At 38.4% G+C, this 18,185-nt stretch overlaps 2 protein-coding genes across 7 annotated transcripts; both read left to right on the top strand.

Moving 5' to 3' along the window:
• Positions 1–170: 170 nt before the first annotated feature.
• On the top strand, positions 171–8,271 carry Max (MYC associated factor X). Of its 5 annotated transcripts, none has more exons than XM_022080476.2 (5): positions 171–784; positions 889–951; positions 2,523–2,633; positions 3,244–3,367; positions 3,765–4,346. In XM_022080476.2, the coding sequence occupies exons 1-5, from the start codon at positions 746–748 to the stop codon at positions 3,935–3,937; spliced, it is 510 nt and encodes a 169-aa protein (XP_021936168.1). In that variant the 5' UTR covers positions 171–745; the 3' UTR covers positions 3,938–4,346. The 5 variants fall into 5 exon arrangements, with proteins under 5 accessions (XP_021936168.1, XP_021936169.1, XP_021936167.1 ...); XM_022080475.2 differs by lacking the exon at positions 3,765–4,346 and adding an exon at positions 6,424–8,271 and having other exon boundaries at positions 199–784; XM_022080477.2 differs by lacking the exons at positions 889–951; positions 3,765–4,346 and adding an exon at positions 6,424–8,271 and having other exon boundaries at positions 185–784.
• Positions 8,272–9,156: 885 nt separating this feature from the next.
• Adss (adenylosuccinate synthetase) lies at positions 9,157–18,101 on the top strand. 2 transcript variants are annotated; one of them, XM_022080462.2, is made up of 10 exons: positions 9,157–9,381; positions 10,732–10,834; positions 11,368–11,498; positions 11,545–11,726; positions 12,824–13,029; positions 13,116–13,270; positions 13,361–13,485; positions 14,040–14,166; positions 14,248–14,368; positions 14,469–18,101. In XM_022080462.2, the coding sequence occupies exons 1-10, from the start codon at positions 9,187–9,189 to the stop codon at positions 14,519–14,521; spliced, it is 1,398 nt and encodes a 465-aa protein (XP_021936154.1). In that variant the 5' UTR covers positions 9,157–9,186; the 3' UTR covers positions 14,522–18,101. The 2 variants fall into 2 exon arrangements, with proteins under 2 accessions (XP_021936154.1, XP_021936155.1); XM_022080463.2 differs by having other exon boundaries at positions 9,159–9,381; positions 11,578–11,726.
• Positions 18,102–18,185: the final 84 nt, after the last annotated feature.

Below are 18,185 nucleotides of genomic sequence, written 5' to 3'. Positions count from 1 at the left end.
TTTTCAACCAGGGAATATTTGTTTCCATTTAATTATATACATATACTGCCATCTTAACATAGGCGATACACGGTGTAATTGCTGTGTCTTGAGGCAAATTATTTATGGTCAGAAACAATCAGGGGATCGTAGGGTCAGCTGTGCATTTCTCTAATATATGCAAAAGTGGGGGCGGGTTGATTTGGGGTGGCCATGCATTCAAAGTCTTGTGTGCAGTGCATTATAATAGGTACTGATTACCGAAGAACGAGAAGTTTATGCGAATTATAGAATATGTGTTATGCAACGATCATTACATTCACAGACATTTCCCATATCTAGCAACTAGCAATTTTTCCGTGAATGTTCCGATGATAATCGTTTATCTCCGGTGGCATGTTGCTTTGATGTGAACCCCTCCCACATATCACAGAGAGATTGTAACAGGTAACACATGTCGCAATTTAGCTAAATATGACATTGTACCAGGATGGTAAACCTGTGCAAGGAGTATTTGATTTTAAGACTAAGTCTGATTTACTTTAATTAGGATAGAAATTTTATTTTGTTGTCGTGGAGGCTTGTATTTATAGTAACGATGAACATACATATTTATTGTTCGAGAGTTGCAGCTTCATATTTAAGAATATGTTACCATGTATATGAATGAACGTTTTAATACCAACCCCCACGTGCTTGAAACCGCATGGGTATCTGGGTTGGACGCCATTTTGTATAATCCGTGCTAGACATTGAGTGGTGTACAATGAGTGATGACGACAGGGATATTGATATTGAAAGCGATGTGAGTTTGTAGTCGATAGATTTAAAATATAAATATGTGAAGAATACTAGTTTGGATTATTCTTTGTTGTGTCCATTAATCTTATTTGGCGCCTACAATTATAGGAAGGGGATGAAGATTCGGATTCGAGGCAGCCACGGCAGTCAAGTAATCAATATTTATCGCAGGTAGGAAGAGTGCGTGTTAGTAGAGTTCGAGTTTCTTCCTTATTTAAATCGTTCGAGCTATTAACCAACAAGATTTTTATGTAAATATGACGTTTAGCTGCTGATATTAGACGTTGTTATGACTTAAAAGCATCTGTAAAGAGTGAGCACTTGATCATATTTTGGTACGTAAATATTAGTAGTACATCATTTTAGTATGATTTTTAGCTACTGGTATTGGACATTGTGATACAGAAACGCCTTTAAAAAGTGTGAACTAGTTCGTATTTTGGTACGTAAATGGTAAGTAGTACATACCTTTTATGTGTTTATTGTCGCAAATGCGTATCTAGTTGTGATCTTTGATTAATGAACGAACTTGTTTATATTTACTTGGTTTTGTACGTCATGGGTATTTGAAACAGTATTAGTAACACGTCGCCGTATGATTGTTTTATATAATTTTGCCTATAAGGTCACAGGACTGTGTTGTAGAAGTGTTCTGTTGGAATAAAACGAGAATTTATTTACATTACTTGGACCTCTTATAGTACAAGCCAAGGATGTGGAACATGTTCTATTATGAATACAGTGGTTAATACCAATAGAAATATAAATATGTAGATATAGCTGTTTACGTAAATATTTACGATATTTAATCATTTGAGTAAATTTTGCGCAGTAGGAGGAGATGAAAATTAATTTCTTAGTGCTGACTTTTGTACATTTATATCGTGATTTAAATTTACATTAGTTGGAAGACTTCAGCCAATTACATTAAAAAGTCTTTTGAGATTATTCTATTGATTGTTTAGAAAGTGAAATTGAGTACCGTTCAAGATTTGTGCACTTCGATAATTTAGAGATACAGATACCAGTTTCTGCGGGCTGTGTCATTGAGTATTGTTGGCATTATTGAAAACGTATAACAGTTCATTCCATTGTTTTCTTAAACAGTTTGCAACCCATATTATTATGCCCTTTATTTAGTTTTGTTTCATGTGTAATTATTTTACAATTATGTAATCAGAATTTGAAAATCAAAGAGTGTATCTTGTTAATTCATAAAGAGAAGTGTCAGTCTACAACCAAGGCAGTTTTGGTCAATTACACATTCTGGCAAAGTCTAGTGTTATGTCTTTATTTCAGCTGCAAATATTACTTAGAATCTAATGAATTGTGATTTGGTAGAAGGCATTTGTGACTTCTTTCAAGGTTTTGAAGGACCAGAAGGAAAAACAAAGAAATCTGAGGACAGTCTCAAGTGAAATTCTAGCTGATATTCATAATATGAAACAGGAGAGGGTCTTATGAACACAGTAATGAACTTTTCCCTAAAAAATGAGGAATTTCTATTCTAGCTCTCTCAAGAAGGAATCTACTACATGGACTGTGTTATATAGTTCTAACCATGACACCGCATCTTGATTATCTGTTTTTTTGATAAAGGATGTGGAAAGTGATTGATTTGAGGTGCAGAAAGCTGTAGATAGTTTTCAGAGTTCATGGTGTGTTTACATCACCAATTTAGGTCAGTACTGACATAGCGTTGTGAACTGAGGTTTTCTGTTTACAATGATGATGTGTCGCAGGCTGAGAAACGAGCACATCACAATGCATTAGAAAGGAAGCGTAGAGACCACATCAAGGATAGCTTCACCAGTCTACGTGAATCAGTTCCAGCATTACAAGGAGAGAAAGTGGTAAGGGTTACATTGTGGGATTGGATGTCTTATGTTATACAGGTATTTTCAGAGGTTTCGTTATTTCAGGGAAAGATTTTGTCTTCTTGTGTTTGATAATCCCATGCTGGAAAATTTATAATTTAATCATGAGTATTTCCTTGTTCCAAAAATTTCTGTAATATTTGTCATTTGAACCAGTAATATAAAGACTATTCAGGAAGTACTAAGGCAAGTGTATTTATGGTACCCTGGTCAAAGTATCCACCTTGTAATGCAGTGAACACATTCTGTCATTTGACCCTTGCTTGGAACCCATTGTTAGTACCTTAATTTTAACTTCTATGGCCTTATTCGTTATTGACCTTTAGTCACAGTAGCATACTGCTGAACTGTTTACCTAAAGTCTGGCCAGCAGCCTCATAGTATTGGTTTTAAATCCACTATCCCCCCACACTAAATGTTTATTCTTGCCTCTGAGATCTTTCTTCAGTTCTTGAGAGAACTAGAAGTTGTAAGGTGCCCCATCTGGGCTGTGGTGTAAAGCAGAAAATGAACAAGTTTTTGAATGTCCATTATTCTGACAGTTCTGTTTCTGTATTTGAGGATGGTCAAATCTGCTATATTTCAGGTCAGCAGGGCATTAATTCTGAAGAAAGCTGCGGATTACATACAGTTCATGAGGCGAAAGAACTCTGCACACCAGCAGGACATCGATGATCTGAAGAGACAGAACTCCCTACTTGAGTCACAGAGTAAGTTGACTTTGACGTGATGCATCAGTTTAACTGATGCGAACTGATGCATCATGTATGTTAGTTATGTTGAAATAAACATAGTTGCTTGACAAAATGTTAAAAATAAAGTTGTCCACTTACTGTACTATATGTGTTATGCCAGCTCATTGTAGTTTGTTGCTAGAACACCCAATTTAATAATATAACTGCCTCAGGATTGCAGTTTCTTTTCTGATTTATTTATCCAAATATCATGTCCACTTTTTTCCTAACAGTTTTGCACTAAATAATGGATGCTGTTGTGTGTAAGGATCTGATCTAAGTAGCTCAGAGTGCGTGAGATAATAAACATTCATGTGAACTACTGTTGGGCAGTGCAAGAAGCTTTACTTTCAAAATGTCCTTTTTCTTGCAGTGGAAGTAAGGAGTAGGAGTGTATTGTCAGTTGTCAGTCGCTGCAAGACTGTCCTTGCCTTACCCACATTATATCTTCATATGCAGCAGGTTTTCTGTGATAATAAGGTCAACTGTAATTATTATATATGTGTCAGTTTAACTGGCATCTGCATTTTTCTTACCATGGCTTGATTTATGCAAATGAATGGCAATGCAGGTCTTCAGTGGTCAATATATATTGTGTGGTGTTGGTTTCCCCGCACATTGCTTGTGTTATGTGTATCATCGAGAAACATTATTTTGCACAGTGATACTGCACAGGTCACCCTCGGTGGACTAGTGGTTAGCGTGCTCGCCACTGGACCCAATGTTCGCGGGTTCAGACCCGGCTGTGGTTGATGGATTTTTAAGGGTGATAAAGACCCGTAGCACAACTTCCTTCAGATGTTTCGTAAGCAAAATTCAGTGGCCATTTCTCACACAAGTCTCTCCTGATTTGCTGCTAGATGGCTCTAGCAGACAATCAGGATTGAGTACAAATTGTGCAGAGGCAGTGTGTGACTGCAAAGCAAAATTTTCAGAGAATAAGAAATGCTTTCCTCATTTTTAATTGATAGGTGGCAGTCTGATCATGCAGTCAAGTGAAATCAACAAGTTGAAGAAATGACATTGAGGGCTTAAACACAAATTGAGGTTGCAGAAAATTTTTTAAGCAGAACATTGTGTATGGAAAATGGCAAACAGATATTGCACAAATGTTTCCTAATGTTTACAAAGAAAATTGTCGCTGTTTCAAAAGTGTAGTTGGTTCACTGATTATGACTTGCATAATTCATGTGCCAGTTATAGCATCGGTGGAGCATGCTGGTAACTTTATGGCAGTCATACTTTTTTATTAACTTTTCATTGTACTGTGGTTTTGTCAGTCAGTAAGTGTTTGTATAGATTTCTAGTGTGGCACTAGGCACATCAGTATACTTTGTCAGTTCTGTTCTTTGGTAGTAGTTTTCTGCAGATAATTTTTTTCTTAAAACATTGTAAAAATTATGATGTTCTTATTTGGGGGTACATGGTATTTGGATATATGCAGTGAATACACCAACTCTTTTGCTGTGGACCTCACAATAATATGAGGTATGCTAGCAGCCACTTTCACAGGATTTGCCTTATTGCAAGTTCAGACTCAGTGAACCTGTGGATCTCGTGTTTATGCTGCAGTCTGTAAATATGCAGAGGCTGCTGTCTGTATCAGATGTAATTTTCCCCTCAAGATGTTACAAAATATAGCTTTGTTACTCAAGTTGTACCATTTTGTATGAAGTGTTGTCGTGTTAAATGGTAGCCATGGCTTTTAGATTTAAACATATACAGAAGACAGCTTAAGTAAAATGTTATTTGCAGATTCTGCATTTTTAAGTGAATATAAAAAAATGGTAAATATTTAAAAAAAACTAACTACCTACATGGCTTACCGAACCAGCAGGTTCTTCACCGAATTAACGAAAGCCCTCCACCGGACCCTGTCCTGGACCAACAAAATCCAGTCTCCTTCAACTCCTATCTCCCATAGATAACGCCTGAGATTATCCTTCCATCTACATCTAGGTCTCCCCAGTGTTCTCTTCCCCTCAGGCTTCCCAACCAATACCTGGTGCACACCTCTTGTTCCATCCATGTGTGCTACATGCCCTGCAAAATCTCATTCTTCTTAACTTAATCACCCTGACAATTTGGGGGAGGAGTACAAATTTTTAAGTTCGTCATTGTGCAGTTTTCTCCAGACCCCATCGTCTTCTCTCCTAGGCCCAAATATCCTCCTAAACACTCTATTCTCAAACACCTGCAATCTGTGTTCCTCCCTCTGAGTGAGAGACCATGTTATGCACCCATACAAAACAGCAGGCAGAAGTATTGTTTTGTTTGTTTTAGAAAAAATAAACTTACTTAAAACCATTTCAAATTTATTTACACAGCCAGGGCACTCTGTATTAACTACAATTATACAGTGAAAGATTTAAAATGTTAGAAATAATATGTGTATCACTGTAACTAAATTGTGTCACACACTGAAACATTAATGTTTCTGTAACCCTCGGTATGGAATTTCCTTGAGCTATCTGTGCCTAAAAATTTTATTTTGCATACTCCTGTATTTTGTCTTATGTAAAGTTGAGGAATGCTCAGCATTTGATAGCCAGTCAAGCTTTTTGTTTGCTTACATCGTGCAGAATCTGGCTCCTTTTGTTCACTGTCTCAGGCCAGAGTTATAACTAGTTTTACAAACTGTTCCCGTTTTTTTAATTCCTGCTTCGGAAATATTGCAAGGCAGAGACGGCTAAATAGTATTTTCACCCACTTCTATAGGGTCTACAAGCATATCAAATTTAATTAAAATCTAAAGGGGTAGGCTTGAAAGTTGCACACAGGTGTGATGATTTGAAATGATTTGGCTCAGTTTATAATGGGTTTTTTTGCCAGTAAGGTCAGTCAGTATTCATTATGTAATGTGTGATCTAATTGTAGTCAACCATATATATATATGAAAACAAGTTTGCATAAATTATAGAAAGCTACTTGATGGCATCTGTAATTATTGGTATATAAACAACCCCAGAGACTTGGATGTCACTGTATTTTATGTACATACTTCAGAGCACGTGCCATGTTGATGTTTGCAGTTCGAACATTGGAGAAAGCTAAAGCAACAGGAAATTATGCTGCTGAGTCCAGTGAGGTGTCCCTCGTCAGCTCCAAGTCAGACTCTGTGTCAAGTTACCCTCACGAATCTGAGTCAGACACATCTGATTCAGAGACTACCCATGCCACACGTCGTACAAAGAAGCTGAAAGTGGCAGGCTTGTAGAGTAATATGGATTGCATAGTGTGTGCGTTGTTGTACCTGAAAATTACATATGCTGAGACACGCTGCCAGAAGGGTGTGGGCAATAATCCGTTGGTGCTTAGTGTGTCATGACGGGTCAAGATTCCTCTCTTTTAAATGTTGCACCTTAAGACATTAGAGATGTACTTGTCTTCTCAGTGCCTCTCATAATAAAGCGTGAAATTATGTCTTCTTGGCTGCTTTCTCAGTCCAGTTAGAAAAAGTGCACAAACATGAAACATTCTCCTTTCGTACATTTGTGTTTGTTTCTACATTCCCGTCCATTGTCCACTTTAATAAGTCCAAGCTTTCTGAGGCCACATTAGCTTGGGCTGCCTTGCACCTCTGTGTCATTTTAAGATCACACATACTAGGTTCTGCATCATTACAACATCTTGAAATTTACTAAGAATATTTAAGTAATTACAAGCTGGTGGTATTTGATTATGCTTTGTACACCTTCATCCATTCTTATGCTTCCTGTGTCTCTTATTTTCCACAAGATTTTACAATGTAACAGGACTGAGCAATGTCTTGTGCAATTCATGCTTAATTAAATCAACACACTTTCTCATTACTTATATCTAAAATATCAACATGAAATAAATCCAAAAATCTATAAATAAAACCCATAAAATTATTACAGAACTTCCATTCAGGTATATCAGATTTAGACCCTTCTTAATAAACTGTTTCAACTGGAGTCCTGTAAAGTTTCTCATCCATCAGAGAAGCTAATGTGACTGAAATGTGCAGGCATCCCATAGCCATCAGGATATATCAGTCAGTTGATTCATTAAAACTTATATGAGTTATCTTTACATTTTCCATTTATGAATAAATAATATAGTCAGTAACCCATGCAGTCATGATGGGGCCAGGGGTAGATGAAAATATTGTTAAAAATTTTTGAGACATCTGATTGTAAGTATTTAGAAACTTTGCTGATTATATTTTAGTTTTGTCATATAGTTCCCTGACTGAATATCATTGCAAAAAATTATTCCCCTTGTGATAAATGAAGGCTCACAGATAAAACTTGTGCACAAATACTTGCGTTCATCAGTAAGTTTTATTGAGAAAAGTATGATTTGAGGTTTTCACAGTGGTGAGTCAGAAGTTGGCTGTCTTGTGGGTTGTAGTGCCATGTGGCCTGGTAGAAGTTTGCCATTGTTTCAGAGGCCCTTGCTGCCTCTATCATCGTCACTCTGATGATGGAAGCAGAAATGACCTCTGAAACATTGGTAAACTTCTACCAGACTACACAGCGCTATATTCCAGAAGACAGTCGTCTTCTTGAGAGAAGGTTTTTTCAAATAAGAAGTGACAAGATTGTTGTACAGTAGAAACTGAGCTCTTCTACTTGTTATATGTTCAGATTTGCAAGTACTGAATTATGTTTAACACTGTACTAGTTAGGTATTCGCTTGCAGATTGACACTGCCAAGTCATTTTTCAGTTCAGGCAAATATTTGCTCTAAAAGGTGGGGTGGCATTGTTACTTTCTTTAAACTTTGTGTATCTTGTAAGATTAGAGCAATATAAAGTAACCGATTAAAATTTATTCTAGATTGCTAGTATAGATGCATTGTATTTTTGCTGTTGAATACTTTGATTTCAATAAATGATTCACCAAGGAACTCAATTTCTGGTAATTTAAAACTTTATTATAATTACATCTAATATGATAAGCATCAATTACTATCTTGCATAAAGGTAACTAGAATTTTGACATGTTACTTGATTGCAGAGCGATTGAAATTGCCACTGTCAGACGTAACTGTTTTTCTGAGCACAATAACTTCTTTTACATGTTATTTGCATGGTCCAGACCAGGAAACAAAAGTTGTAGTAAGTCTTCGTTATAAATTGGCCAGTGAATCTTGGAGATTTGCAATTATGTAATTTAAATAGCATGTTTTGACAATTCTGCAGTGTAGGTTCCAAATATTTGAAAATGTTGGTAACTCCACAAGGAGGTTGCAAATTGTTGGACTGGTTCACTTGGCAAAGTGAGAAGTGCACGTGGAATTCTCTGTTAAATTACAGCTGTTTTGTTTGTAAGGTTTCACCATGATTGGAGGTAGTATCCTGTTGCGATACCATGTCTGATCATCCAAGGTGACTCCAATGATATTACCTCAATATGTCCTAGGTTTATGCGTAGAAACAGTTCTAGGCCAGGGCAGATTTACCATTGAAAGTTGCAGGGAGTTGCACGCAGAGACAACTGGCAGCTCATGAATTTCAGGTTGTGTGCTTTGCACTTTAATCGACTTGTATAAGATGCGAACGTTGCCTGGTGAGGACATTTTGTATCAGTTATCCAATATGCTGCCTATGATATTTTTCCACAAATGTGAATATTGTAATAAGTGAATGTTAAGACCTGAGAATGGGACATGAAATTTACTGTGTTTATTTATTCGACTATTTGTCGTAATATGGATAACTGCACAGAAACACATTTTACTGAATGTGACCTTGGAACAGCTTCCGATCGGTTTCGTTTTATAAACAGTGGTTGGTACCTAGCGGTACGCTTTTGTCTGTGGAATTGATGCGGAGGGGCGTGAAGATGGCGGAGTGCTTCGTAGAAATGAACGGACAGGCGCTGGCTTCCCCAAGGAAAAGACCAAGGCGGGATGATACTCATAAAGTGACAGTTGTTTTAGGTGCACAGTGGGGCGACGAAGGAAAGGGGAAGGTTGTCGATTTGTTAGCAATAGACGCAGATATTGTTTGTCGATGCCAGGTAAGGTACTGATACTGTATTTTGTTGCACAAAGTTAGAAAGTAAACTACGCCGTATTATCCCATACAGTTTCACTGTTTTCAGTTAGCAGGACGTATTTTTTTTAAAGTAAATGCTTATGCCTTTTGCATTATATGTACAATGTCGGTTCATTAGTAGCCTGATATCTCATTCTGTTTGCATTTTTGCAGTAATTATGGACCGTTTAAACAAATGACCTTTCTATGACTATATTTGTGTGACAGGAATGGAACGTTTATTTGTTTGAAGTAGTTCACTTTCATGGTTTTGCCAAAGTACAGATATGTAAGTTTGTTGTGAGTTTCTTTGATAAGCAACAAGATGTAAACTTTTGAAAATAATATTACTTTTAAGAATTGTTTGAAAGTCACAAGTGCTTTTTTTCATGTCCATTCAGTTTTCATTAATGAACCTATTCTTTTACACAATGTATTCAAAGCTGCTGACAGCATCAGTAATGAAAGGATACACAAAATTTTCCCTATTTTGCTGGCTGCACCTTCCCTTCAGAATTCCCACTGTTCTGGACATCCCTTCTCAACTTTCCCTCTTTAAAGGTATATTTTTCAGCCTCACTTTCCACTGGTTAATGCTTCACAAATACAAAAAATGTGAGTTCTCAACAGCTTGGGTAACTGTCTACAAGTCATGCAGGGGGTCACTGAGTAGTGGAGACAGCCTACTGCAACATGTGGCATAATTTAAGGTTTGTCTCAGTATTTTCCTGGAGTAAAGTAAAGTATAGCTGTCCCACTATATGCCATGTAGGCGCTTGGGGGGGGGGGGGGGGGGGGGGGGGTATAGCTCCAACTCATTCTTGACCTCAGCACTTGGGGTGAGTGGTCAGCATCATGCCCTGGCTGCCCTTTACCCCCGGGAAAGGACCCAGGTACCCATTGGATAGGAGGCTGGGTGGGCCCCAGAGCTGGTCTGGATGCAGAGGCTAGAGGAAAATTTTTCCTGGAGTGGTTGAAGAAAACCTCAGCCAAGATTGCCTGTCTCCTGGAAGAGATTTGAAGTCAGTATCACCTGTGTATGAAGTATGGATGCTAATTACTTTACTACAAAATTAATTTGGTACAGGTGTGCCAGATATATCAGGCACTGAAGGATAACCTGTAAGTTACATAATGTTTAGGCATCCTGTCTGGTTCTTCTGAATTTGGGCTATGATGGTCAAACTCACCTTATCTGATGCCGATTGTATCAGTGTTTTGACATGTGATATTTGGCATGGTGAAGCTGTTTCTGCTAACACTGGTATTGTTCTGCCACTGCTGTTGATAAGGCCAAGATCTCTGCAAATTTCCTTTGTGTGGTTTGTTGCAGGGAGGGAACAATGCTGGGCACACTGTTGTGGTTGATGACCGTGAATATGACTTCCATTTACTGCCAAGTGGGATCATCAATCCCAAGTGCAAGAGCATCATTGGTGAGTACATTTCTCGCTAATAAATAATACGAGGTCTGCCATAAAAATAACGAGACTGATGCTGTAAGTAGGCAAACAATTATGGTGAGGGCGACATAAGCAGACCATATTTGACCCTGATCTGTCCTCTACCAGTGACGCAAGTTTCAACGTATTTGCTTCACTCATTAGCAGTGGACGAGTGTTTTTGTACAGACGTGTTTTTACCCTCTGCCGGAAAATGTCTGACTGCAAAAGTGAACAGCGAGTTAACATCAAGTTAATCTTAATCTTAAAACTTTGCATACCGTGTAGTGTATTAGAATATAGAGTGAACAAAACCAACAACTATTAACACTATAATGGACACTTGCCATACACGTTTCGACCTCAAGAGGTCATCATCAGTGGCATCAGGGATCCCTGATCGTAGTTGATTTTCTGAATTTGTTAAATAAAAAGAGTTACAGGCACAGTCTCATTTTTTTTGGTGTCAGACCTTGTATATCAGAGCATCACTGTGATTGCTACAAATGAAGCTCATGTGTGAACAGGCAATGGAGTGGTGGTCCATCTGCCTGGCCTTTTTGATGAGCTGCAGAAGAATGAGGCCAAGGGGCTCACAAACTGGAAGGACCGCCTGCTGATCTCTGACAGGGCTCACATTGTGTTTGACTTCCATCAGGTAAATATTAAACATCATATGTTTGTATGTTGCGTACATCATGGAGCCTCTACTGGGTGGCTTGGTCTGTGTGTTGCAGCAGGTAGATGGTCTGCAGGAGCTGGAGAAGGGGAAAAAATCTCTTGGCACAACGAAGAAGGGCATCGGGCCCACATACTCATCTAAAGCCACACGTAATGGGATCCGTATAGCTGACCTTCTTGGGGACTACAGCCAGTTTGTGGAGAAGTACATAACGCTTTGTGTTGGAAAGCTTGCTGATTCTGGTTGTTTCCTTCGTAAAATATGATTTACTCTAATAATTGTTCCAGAATAGGTTCAGATAAATTAAATGTTATTGTAATCCCTCGTATGTTGGGTTACAATCAACGTCATTTTGGAAACTGGCTCTGTTAGATGAGCTAGTCTCCATCACTGGAACAGTGATGGAAACTAGCTCTATCTGACGGACCCAACTGAGCAGGTACCTCTCACCTGAAGACGGAAACATGGCCAGTTTCCGAAGCTTCACTGTTTCTTTCTTTTAAACGAGATATGCAAAAAGTCCAGATACTGAAGAACACATAAAGTACTTTAAATTCAGTGTTGAGTTTGAAACGGTTTTTTTAGACTCTTCTCCACAGTTAATATTTTACGAGCACTCCGATGAAAGAGTGGAATTCTTTGAAACATCATTATTCTTTATAGTAATATTAGGTAATTACTTAACTAACTTTGATTATGAGTATTTTGCTGTATTTGTAATTATGGCAACTTTTTCTCCTTCCTTCCTTCTTATTTCTTTCTTCCTCCTAAGACTTTCACTTCATCTGTGTCTTCCCACAGTTCCTTTACCTACTTATTCAAGCCTCTTGTTTATTTTCTGTTCTAGGCTATTGGGGTATCCAAGATTTTCCCCATTCCTTACTAAAATTCAGGTGGTGCCAAAGATCTGTGTTTTTTTTGTGTTTGCTCTTGGTGAAGTTAACTTCTGTGATTATTCTACCCTCATCTTTCAATTTACTTTTTACACTTATTCACTACATCAGATCTATCAGCCATGGTGTAAAGAATAGAACAGTGGTCATTATAATATTTATTTCTATCATTATTTCAGTACAGTTTATGAGCACTTTTAGTAACTTTATAAAAACATATATATGCCAGTATTTCAGTAACTTTATTTTCTTGTTTTATGGGAATGTGTATTCGTAAGGTTGTCATAATAAATAAGCAGTGTCATTATTCTGATGCAGTATATTTTTAGAATGACTTATTTTGCTAGTCAGTGGGAAATATGAGAAGGTACTGATAGCATGGGGCCTATTTTGCCTCTTCACTTTTAGATTTCAGGGTTTGGCAGCAGTGTATCAGCGCATGTTCCCAGATCTGCAAGTTGACGTGGAAGCAGAACTAGTCCGATATAAAGCATTTGTTGAGCGAATTCGACCGTATGTAGTGGAGTCAGTGTCTTACCTTCACTCTGCTCTTTGGAGCGGCCAAAAAGTGCTAGTAGAGGGAGCAAATGCAGCCATGCTTGACATAGACTTTGGTGTGTATTGCCAGCCTGCCCTTTGATTATGGTAAGCCTTGCTTATGTTTGTTATAACACTACATAACCTCCACTGTGAATTTCAGGAACGTACCCTTACGTCACCTCATCCAACTGCAGTATAGGAGGGGTCTGTACTGGTTTAGGGCTGCCCCCATGCAACATTGGTGAAGTAATTGGCGTGGTGAAGGCATACACTACCAGAGTGGGCGATGGCCCTTTTCCCACTGAACTGTTGGATGTGAGTTCGTGGTACTGATGTCATGTCGTTTGTTGCATTTGTGTGTGCGTGGAAAGAATTTTTGTTCCTGCTGTGTGTGGCATTTTGCAGGCTACTGGAAATCTCCTGCAGACTCGAGGCAGAGAGGTTGGCGTGACAACCAAGAGAAAGCGGCGTTGTGGTTGGCTTGACCTGGCACTACTCCAGTACACAACCATGGTGAACGGGTACAGTGCGTAAGTAAAGCCTAGTCTTGTGTTGCAAGCTTTAGTGTGCCCAGTGAGTGCCATCTTAAAATATTAAGTGTAACAGGTGTCATTGTAGAATTTGTCTGATGAAGAAATTTTTAAATAAGAACATGTTTTAAGAAAAATCACTATTTTGTGTTATACCAGAACTTCAGGGGTTTGAACAAGTTTCCCACCTCTGTATGACTTGGAATGCACTGCAAAGTTCAGAATATTAAATACAAATGATTTTGGTATTACAGAGTTATTATCTTCAGTGACATACTCCCCACCTCTGCAGATTTTCATGTTTCATAAATTTGTATCTGTTGCAAATGCCCTTACTTTCTTCTGGGGTTGGAGTAAAATATGATGGGAAAATGTCAGTAGTGTGTGTGCACGCATGAGAGAGAGTCAGAAAAGTAGGTACAAGAGAAATGGAAAACATGGCTGCATCAACAATACTTGGAGTAATCTGGAAATTGCATGGTATATCTGATATTACATCTGTTCACTGCCTTGTCAAAACAGTGTTGTTGCAATCTTGTCCACTGCTTTTCTAGGTTGTGTGTAACCAAGCTGGACATCCTCGATACACTGGCAGAGATAAAAGTGGGCATATCATACAAAAGCAAGGGCGAGAAGCTCAACTATTTCCCATCCAACACTGCAGAACTTGCAGGTGTAGAGGTATGTCCTAACTATTCTGTTTGACGTTGTGCATGTGTGGAGTGTCGGTATGGGCTACAGTGTCAATATGACTGTTTTCAGGTGGAGTACATCACTCTGCCTGGCTGGCAGACAAGCATAGAGGATGTTCGAGATTACGAGAAATTGCCACACAATGCGAAGAAGTACATTCAGATGATAGAAGAGCATATCCAGGTGCCTGGTATGTATGTTACTCTGTCATTCTATAACATGATTGATTCTTATACTTTGACTGCCAGGTTCAAAACCTGCAACTGTGGGAACAATTTAACATGTTGCAGTGAAGTGGATTGGTGTCGGAAAAGATCGTGAGTCCATCATCAACGTGTACTAGCACATCTGGCTGGAGCACTCTCGCCATCTTCACAAGTAATGTTGGAAGCCTTTCTCTGAATACCACCGCCTGCAGGCCAGGCCGCTCCTGTGATGGTAATGCATCAATCCTCTGAAATTTTGGATGTTTTAACCCTTCCCAAGCAGTATAAATTTGTATCCAAAATTAGTAGCTGTGTGCTGTTTACATTTCTTAAGTTTGAATCTCAAGAATAATCATAAATAGTTTATACAGTACCTAGCATTGTTCAGTGTTCTATATTTATAGGCATTTATCTCAGTAAAGGATGATCTGTCATTTACATTATTACACATATTATTATTATTATATGCATTTTTTTTGCAAGCACACATACAAATAATATTTTGATAAATTTTTATGTGGATATTATCTTAATGGGGGACACAGCCAAATTTTCATTTATCTACTCCATTATTTCAATGTGGCCACCCCAAGAGTTTTGTGGGTGGGAGCATTATCACCAGAACCCAGGGTTCTGAATATTTGTACAGTTTTAGATGTTTGAAAGTTATAATGCACAAAGTGACAACCAGGAGAAACATTAATTGGTAGGTTTCATGCTGACAACTCTTGAACTATTATAGCTAGATATGTGAACTTTTCTGATGCTTTGTGGTATACATCCATACAGATTTGTTTCAAATACTTTCATCTCTACTTAAAAGTACGAACATGGCGGAGCTGCAAAACTTTTTAGAAATGTTATGTGCTGGAAATATATGGAAAGGAAAATGTCTTGCCACAAAGAACAGGGTTTGAAGCTGTACTCCATAAAGTAGTGTACCTTCCTGTCATGTCTTATGATATGAAGAATCATAAGTAGATGAATGTTTATTGGTTTCTGTGCACAGTACCTAGTAATTTTTGGATGTGTGGTACATCTCGAAACAGGAATGAATTGTATATCCATTCAAGTGTTGCAGCAGTATATGGTCTCGTTTGGTGGCTCTGGCCATGTTTTCCTTTCTTATTTGTTGTCTTTCACTCAGCCCCAGCTTTTTCTCAGGAGGGCCAATGGATGGTCTACTTTATCCTGTACAGTCTCCAGCCTCTGATCATGAGACAGACAGTGATGACTTTTCTTCCTTCTGCACTGATTCATATAACAAATATGAATTGTAACACTGACCTCCAGTAGCCAGAAGAATGCCTTCATCTACCACTTTTAATTTCTTCTGAGGAATTGATACAGTGGTCACTCTAGTCCACACCTCCCATACGGTTTTTACACTGGAGAGGCATTGGGGTAGTATGTGGGAGTAGCTGTTGATATGTCATGCTTGCTTTCCGTGTGAAAAGTGCCCAGCGCTGTTCCCCTTTTCTTCCACATACATGCATGCACAAAGGTGCCAGTCTTTTTCTGTTTCTAAATGCCAAAACATCTCTGATCTTCATTTTTATACCTTTCTTGATTTCAACTGGTGTAGCCTTCCAAGAGGCTGTTTCTGTCCTTGTCATCATGTTCACTCCCAACAACCCATCGGATAGTTCTGTTGATGCGTGATAGCTGTCTGTGTAACTGGCAGCATGATGATTGAACTCTAGGATCCTTTACTGAGATGAACTCATCTTTCATAATACGTGTGGTTTCCAGTAGGGTGTTGGGGTTTGATTTCGTTTGTACCAGCATATGGCTGGAAATTGTGAACATACCCGTAGTAACTGTCTGATAATGTGAACATTTTACTGGTTTCATCAGGTTACTCACTTTGAAAAGCTGCCTTTCGCTCGAAAGAAACTACTTTCACGGCCTGGAGTACAGTTCAACATGCATTTTGATTGTATTGTGTTCAGACTGGCTTTCCCCATGACATTCTCTTCAGCCATGGCAGATGTCTCATATTTGTAACATAACCAACTAGTGCCTTCATATCTATCTGTAACAGAACTCTGCCTCCTTGTGACATCGTGGCTCACTTTGTGTTGGGACTTCGGTTTATAATATTGCCATAGAAAGTTGTTTCGTTGGTAATAAGGTTGAATAAATTCTGATTGAAAATAATTTAAAATATTCAGTCAGTTCTGTATTAGTGTCTGTAGCCTTCACATCATTACACCCTCTTGGTAGCTGGAGCCACTGGCCTGTCACGTGCTGACTGTCTGATGTGCTACTGTTGCATTCATTTTCTTCATATTTGCCAGTTTCACTGTCCCTTTCACCATATTGTAATTCTGAAAGATTGTCATCCACACAGTCAAAAACTGAACTATAACACCATCATTAATGGCTATATTTTATGCCATACTGCATTCTAGGAGTCATGGAAACTAAAAGGTTTTTTCCTGCAGAGTTTGTCTTCAGAATATGTCTTAAGAGTTCAGTAAACTGACACATAGACTGCAGTAATGTATGCCTGTGACATATGCAGAATCAACACAATATCATAAAGAAAAAAGGTGTTTTGAATTCCGAAATACTGCATGTGTTGATGGTGTGGGGTTAGGTACGTATTTGGATATTGCTTGGGAAGGGTTTTGTACAGAATTATGAGGACCAGGATGGCAGATCTGTTTCCAGCAGAAACTATTTTGTGCTAATGAGCACATGTAGTGTAATCCTTAGGTGCAATTGTTTTCACTCTGCTTGCTTCTAGTGGTGAGGGACTTGCACAATGTTGCTATTTATTTGTTTAGAGTTATGAACAAAAGCAAGATCTGATCAGTTGGTTGGTAGCAGTTCATGTTGTGTGTCATTATTGTAATGACTGGAGTCATATTGTGACTGTTATTATGGTAATGGTCTCCTGCTTTAGATATTGTTAGGTGGGGGAAAATATGCCAAAGAAATTGTAAATATCTGAGCATGATGTCTTGCTGTACAGTGTTTTTTTGATTTGTGCATTGTGCTGTACCCATAAACTGAGAATTCTCTTGGCTGTCTTCTGGGTTTTAGCACATGTAGTCAGGTAGAAGTTTACCAGTATTTCAGACAGAGGGCCATTATCAGGTACCAGACTACATGCTGCTACAACTCATAAGACAGGCATATTTGTTCTCACCATAAGAACTTCTAATCCCACTGTGAATTCTGTTGCTCGTGCATTTAATATGTTATGACAACAGATGTGCAGTCGAAGGCCTTCAGATTTTATTTGATTCAGAACAAAAAAAAATAAACATCCCATCCATAATTTATATTTGCCCACAGTTTAATAAATACCCTTTTTCAGTCCCAATGATTTCTGTATTTTTTTGATGCATTTAATTCTTGTCTAAGTATAATGAATATGCCTTTTCTCACAGTAATATCATTTTCATCTGACGAGAGTATTATTAGGTTTGCTGTTTAATATAATCACTGAATTTCAACATAAGTTGATCTGCTTCAAGGGTGAAGTCAGCTTATGGGTACAACAGAATCTGGTGTGAATGTATTGCTGGGTGATTAGCTCTCCCGACTGTATTTTTAGCTCCGTTTGAGTTACGTCTTCCCAACAGGGGCAGCCTCATCATGTCAGGTGCGCACAGACTGTTGTAGCATTCTGTCATTTACATCCATCAGGACTGTTGCTTGTATGTAAGTTGTGAGATACCAATACAATGGCTGTTCTTCCCTGTACTCACACTTGTTTACTATGTTCTGATTTCCTCACCCTCCAGACATTTACACTTTCTTGTCTTCTGACCTTTCACCCTCCTTTTC

The sequence above is a fragment of the Zootermopsis nevadensis genome, unplaced genomic scaffold (assembly GCF_977971745.1).
Source record: "Zootermopsis nevadensis isolate Lab colony 2312 unplaced genomic scaffold, Znev_1.0 Znev_ptg000029l, whole genome shotgun sequence".
Taxonomy (NCBI): domain Eukaryota; kingdom Metazoa; phylum Arthropoda; class Insecta; order Blattodea; family Termopsidae; genus Zootermopsis; species Zootermopsis nevadensis.
This window is presented reverse-complemented; position numbering and strand designations above follow the sequence as displayed.

What these genes read in the sequence shown, in the direction of transcription:
- Max (XM_022080475.2), top strand. Translation starts at nt 746, where the DNA reads ATGAGTGATGACGACAGGGATATTGATATTGAAAGCGAT. An exon ending in ATATTGATATTGAAAGCGAT is followed by an intron (nt 785 to 888) that starts GTGAGTTTGTAG and finishes CTACAATTATAG; the next exon opens with GAAGGGGATGAAGATTCGGA. An exon ending in GTAATCAATATTTATCGCAG is followed by an intron (nt 952 to 2,522) that starts GTAGGAAGAGTG and finishes GATGTGTCGCAG; the next exon opens with GCTGAGAAACGAGCACATCA.
- Adss (XM_022080462.2), top strand. Translation starts at nt 9,187, where the DNA reads ATGCGGAGGGGCGTGAAGATGGCGGAGTGCTTCGTAGAAATGAACGGA. An exon ending in TTCCCACTGAACTGTTGGAT is followed by an intron (nt 13,271 to 13,360) that starts GTGAGTTCGTGG and finishes GGCATTTTGCAG; the next exon opens with GCTACTGGAAATCTCCTGCA. An exon ending in CAGAACTTGCAGGTGTAGAG is followed by an intron (nt 14,167 to 14,247) that starts GTATGTCCTAAC and finishes GACTGTTTTCAG; the next exon opens with GTGGAGTACATCACTCTGCC.